A 5,902-nucleotide genomic window follows, 5' to 3' on the forward strand; every position below is an offset into this window, starting at 1 on the left:
ACCGCTAAGGCGACACCGCAAGGTGGCTGTCTGGTGACAGTGCGCTCTATAAGTACCTTGACATTTACATTCCTAAGGCAATTCGGGTGAAATATATCAACTTTTCATAAACATTACGGCGGGTATCCCTAGTTCGCAATTATGATATTTTAGGTTGTAGATCCAATGTGTTAGTTTATATGAAAGAGTGATACACATATCCCCCACCTACATCCGAAGGAGTGAGTATGCGTGCATCACATAAAGAAGGGGGAAGGAGGGAACGGAGGGGAGGGGAGCGGTGAACGTGTGCCAGGGCAGGGTTACCCCGGGTCTGAGCTAAGGATCTCATTTACTAGGTGGTCTCAGGTAGCATCGCCAGACTCTTCTGCGGGGGTTAGGCAGAGAATCCGCAGGTAGTGTGGGCAGGTCAGTGCCCGGAATTCCGTCGACAGGTAGTAAGACAAAGTTGCCACATGTGTCAAAGACGGAAGGTGGTGCGTGGCTACTGAAGTTAGCTTTCCATTCCCAATAATTCCCATAGCTCTGTCTGTGCGCAGGAAGGTTGTCGGTGCCCCACCTGGCAAGTAATTATGAGATTTTCAAACTAGGTTGTCACTTCCCACAACTAATCTAACTCAGTTTTTTAACTTTTTGGGGGATTCTCTTTGCTTCAAACAATATGAAAGCGCCATTCAATCAGCAAAAATACATGTCACTTTATTCTGATTTACACTTTTCGATGGGATGAAAATGATCCCTTTCATATTTCTGGTTGTGATTTTAGGATCTACCTCTAGTCTAGAAAGGTGATTGGGGTCTTCTCAAGGACTATTGTGTTTTACCTTCCTATACATTCAGGAAGTTCGCTGTAGCAAAATATGCTAATGGTGAACTGGCTTTCAATTCTGACCCGCTGGGAAGCTGCATTTGAACCTAGAGATACAGGCACACTTTAAAAATACATTTTAATGGTTCTTAAATACATTTCCCAAACTCAAAATATGGCATTCTTTGAGCTGTATTGTTGGCGCGTGAGAAAATGTTATTTATGTGTTCGATAAAATATTTCTTGGCAATTCATTCATTCAATCGTTGCAGAACAGGAAACCTCACGTTACACCTCAGAGCTGCAAGGCGCAGCCATTACTCGGCATGTTGCGAAAGCTTAGATAAAAGGGTTTAGCCCGCGTTCCAACCACTTGAAAAGCAGAACTAATCCAAAGGGCACCAAACAAATAGCTTTTTGCCAAGTCATGCTAATTTGGCAAATTGCTAAATTCTGCCCAGGTAGGTAATAAAACTTGTTTTAGCTCAAATCAACAGCTTCAAACTGCTATTGTAGGGACGACAGACCACAACAAAACACGTTTTCTAAATTAAGCACAAATTCACCCCTTGCACATAACAAAAGCACTTAGAAAGAAACGACGTAAAATACAATAAACATATGTTCATTAATAATAAAAAAGGCCACTGCCTATAATTCCTTTCACAGTTCGTTTATGCCCACTGAGAAGAGAGAGATTATGAATTTATGCACAGACTGGGGTCCATGCAGTGCGTTAACAAAGGCACAGACTGCAAGCACAGCAGTGAACTGCAGGCCTCAGGGGTCCATGCAGTGCGTTAACAAAGGCACAGACTGCAAGCACAGCAGTGAATTGCAGGCCTCAGGGGTCCATGCAGTGTGTTAACAAAGGCACAGACTGCAAGCACAGCAGCGAACTACAGGCCTCAAGGGTCCATGCAGTGCGTTAACAAAGGCACAGACTGCAAGCACAGCAGCGAACTGCAGGCCTCAGGGGTCCATACAGTGCGTTAACAAAGGCACAGACTGCAAGCACAGCAGCGAACTGCAGGCCTCAGGGGTCCATACAGTGTGTTAACAAAGGCACAGACTGCAAGCACAGCAGCGAACTGCAGGCCTCAGGGGTCCATACAGTGTGTTAACAAAGGCACAGACTGCAAGCACAGCAGCGAACTGCAGGCCTCAAGGGTCCATAAAGTGTGTTAACAAAGGCACAGACTGCAAGCACAGCAGTGAACTGCAGGCCTCAAGGGTCCATACAGTGTGTTAACAAAGGCACAGACTGCAAGGACAGCAGCGAACTGGAGGCCTCAAGGGTCCATACAGTGTGTTAACAAAGGCACAGACTGCAAGCACAGCAGTGAACTGCAGGCCTCAAGGGTCCATACAGTGTGTTAACAAAGGCACAGACTACAAGGAGAGCAGTGAACTACAGGCCTCAAGGGTCCATGCAGTGCATTAACAAAGGCACAGACTGCAAGGAGAGCAGTGAACTGCAGAACTCAAGGGTCCATACAGTGTGTTAACAAAGGCACAGACTGCAAGCACAGCAGTGAACTGCAGGCCTCAAGGGTCCATGCAGTGCGTTAACAAAGGCACAGACTGCAAGCACAGCAGTGAACTGCAGTCCTCAAGGGTCCATACAGTGTGTTAACAAAGGCACAGAGTGTGTTAACAAAGGCACAGACTGCAAGCACAGCAGCGAACTGCAGGCCTCAGGGGTCCATACAGTGCATTAACAAAGGCACAGACTGCAAGCACAGCAGCAAACTGCAGGCCTCAGGGGTCCATACACTGTGTTAACAAAGGCACAGACTGCAAGCACAGCAGTGAACTGCAGGCCTCAAGGGTCCATGCAGTGCGTTAACAAAGGCACAGACTGCAAGCACAGCAGCGAACTGCAGGCCTCAGGGGTCCATACAGTGCGTTAACAAAGGCACACACTGCAAGCACAGCAGCGAAGTGCAGGCCTCAAGGGTCCATACAGTTTGTTAACAAAGGCACAGACTGCAAGCACAGCAGCGAAGTGCAGGCCTCAGGGGTCCATACAGTGCGTTAACAAAGGCACCTATAATTTACGCTTTCAAGTGCTATTCAGTCAAAAACGAACTGTGTATCCACCGTTTAGCCTCATCGGGACCATCTTGCACAATAAGGTGGACTAGTAGAGTGCTATAATGGCACATTAAAACTGAAATTGGCCAAAATCCAAGCGAGCTCTGGTCTTAAATGGCCTGACGCTCTGCTTTTAGCACTCCTGTCAACAAGAATGACTGCGCATTCACGAGTAGGACTTAGTCCCTATGAAATCGTGTTTGGCCGCCCGGCCAATATATGGGGAGTGCCAAGGCCTACGAAATTCAGTGAGATCGAACATCCAGTACTGCTTGATTATTTGTATGAATTGACGGCTAAATTGCGTGTTTTACACCAACAGGTGCATGATACTCTGCCCAAGGTCTCTGAAGCTCCAGGACATCCTATCAATCCTGGATCGTTTGTGCTGGTCAAAAACTTTCAACGGACAAAGAATGATGAGCCCCGTTGGACCGGCCCCCATCTCGTCCTTCTTTCCACGAGATCGGCTGTCCGAGTGAAAGGGAAAAAGAACTGGATACACGGCGTTCACTGCAAGAGGGTCCCTTTGCCTCTGCCATATGATCGGTGGGTCCAGGAGGGGATCGCTGAATCTGAGACTGAGACCGTGCCTCGTTTTCTGCCCTTTAGCGATGCACGTGTAAAAGGAACAAGCTCTGAGCAGAAAAGCGATGACATTTTGCAAGAAGCTGTGCCATCGTCGATTCGATTGGACACTACAGAGCCTGAACTCTTGTTTCAAGACCAGACAGTACCTGCGAGAAGCCGTTATGATTTGAGGCCGAGAAATATGGACAAATAAAAATTCTTTTCCTTTGCTATTTTTGATAGTGCAGCTCTCTCATCTGAGAAACTTTCTTATTTTTTGGGTTTTTTTCGAACCATCTTCCGGGTTCAGCTGTAGGGTCGTGGTTGCCCAAGTCTTTGGAGTGCAGCTGAAGACGTTAGGTCGACAGTTCTGGTCGGTCTAAGGGAGTTGCCCTGGACTGACAGAAGCATTCCCTAGCATAGAACACCCTACCACCACGAGCAGCAATTAGGGAGGATGGAGTTTTTCAAGAATGAGAGACCTGCCAAACAAATGGACTTTAAAGCCAGAATGTGTATAATGATGACAAAGAAACGATTTTTGATATTATGTATTTTCATGTTGCTTAGTGTAATGACGTTTTTAATAGGATATGTTTTATTCTCTTTTCAAGTGACCTTTGCACCCACTACACAGCCCATACCTCCTTCTACTGTTTCCTCGCACTCTTTTCACCCCCTGCCTGAACACGAGTCCGCCAGAAGATTAGAATTTGTCAACAATTCATTTATTCAGCTTTTACACCAACACCAATTGGTAGTGAACACAACTAACTGTTGGGTGTGTGGTCTTATGCCTCATACTACTGATAAAGGTATCCCTTATCTGGTCCTGCCTTTCAGCCATAATGGTTCTGTGTGGGCATATAGAACAGTGTTCATATACGCTTATGAAGCCAACCCCCTACGTTCTGTGAAAGATAATCCTAAGAATAGTGCTCTAGTTAAGGGTATAGTAGATATGATTAAGGAAGAGATTTCCTATGAGACTATCCCAAGAGATGAGACACTAGCATATATTGGCTGGAACATGACAGGATATGGAGTTACTCTGAGTGAGAACCAGCAAGCAAAGAAATCCTCACCGATCTGGATTGTACCCCATCAGGGTCACCTATGTTTGCACGGTTATGGCAAGAATCCCAGAGCTCAGTTAGGGGAAAGTATCTGTGCTGAAACTTATGTCTTTGCATCTCAGACTTCCCCTTCGTTCTTAGCAGCCAAGGGTACCTATTTCGTCTGCCATGATAGAGCCTATACATGGTTGCCCCCGGATTTTTCGGGCACATGTTTTGTTTCGTTCCTGCTGCCTCCCACCTACACGACCACGGCAGATTACCATAAGACAAGGATAGTTAGAGGTGTCATCAGTCAAGATGACACTGCAGGGCAAGAATTTGGAGACTTTGCGATGGGTGCTCTGCCGTTCTGGGGTCCAGTGGTTAACAGCAGGAACATAAGGCAATTGACGAGAGTGGTTGAATCCACTGTAGTTGAAACGGCCGGCGCCCTTGGTAATTTGACTGCTGAGCTCCAGTCGGATCGTCTTATGACTCTTCAGAACAGGGTCACGTTAGACGTCATACTTGCAGACTGGGGTGGGGTATGTAGAGTGATCCAATCTAGCTGCTGTGTTTTTATCCCAGATAACGCTCCAACAGTTTTCCAGGCCATTTCCAAACTGCATAAGATTTCCGAATCTATTCACGTGGACAATGGAGAATGGTCATTGGCGGGATGGTTCTGGGAACTGATGTCCGCCTGGGGTTGGAAGATCCTGATAGTCATTGGAATGACCTTAGCTATTCTTTTTCTGTTCTGTCTATGTGTACAGTGTGCTCCTGTAATTTGTGGCATCTGCGCTACATCATGTATAAGGAAGCCTGAAACACGAGACGAGCTGAGCAATAGGATGATGCTACAACTACATCTCCGCGACCTTATGGACATAGACCTGGATTTAGACTAGCAGGAGTATAGGGTATTGCCTATGTAAGGGCAAAAGGAGGGTCTGTGGTACTGTAAAATTCGGAACCACGTATCTGGTACGATTCTAACATGACAATTTTTGTATCAACAGGCCGAGAATGCTTAGGATACTATGCACAAGCATTTGTGTCACATTCAAGTGACGGGATCGCCTGAAATAGGAGTTTTCTGCACTAATACCCCGAGCTCCATTTTAGGACGACAGCCATTTTGTGATTGCCCTCTCATAGGCAACAGGACTAAGGCCAAGCATGGGTCTGAAGGACGCACGCACCTTCACTGACTCCTCGGTGACCAGGGTGAACTGACTCCGCTGCCTAAGGCCAAACCCGTTCGGTCAGTTACCTTCCCGCGGCCGAGTGAGATTAGTATCAGGGCCCAGCATATCACGAAGCCTTTCATCACATACAAACCGTGCCTAATCTTCTACACACCTGC

At 46.7% G+C, this 5,902-nt stretch overlaps 1 protein-coding gene across 1 annotated transcript; it reads left to right on the forward strand.

Annotated features, from left to right (window-relative positions):
• Nucleotides 1-3,932: 3,932 nt before the first annotated feature.
• LOC146808608 (endogenous retrovirus group PABLB member 1 Env polyprotein-like) lies at nt 3,933-5,444 on the forward strand. The gene has a single exon (XM_085623645.1). The coding sequence runs from the start codon at nt 3,933-3,935 to the stop codon at nt 5,442-5,444; it is 1,512 nt and encodes a 503-aa protein (XP_085479771.1).
• The last annotated feature ends 458 nt before the right edge of the window (nt 5,445-5,902 follow it).

Source organism: Triturus cristatus, chromosome 8 (genome assembly GCF_964204655.1).
Source record: "Triturus cristatus chromosome 8, aTriCri1.1, whole genome shotgun sequence".
NCBI classification, from domain to species: domain Eukaryota; kingdom Metazoa; phylum Chordata; class Amphibia; order Caudata; family Salamandridae; genus Triturus; species Triturus cristatus.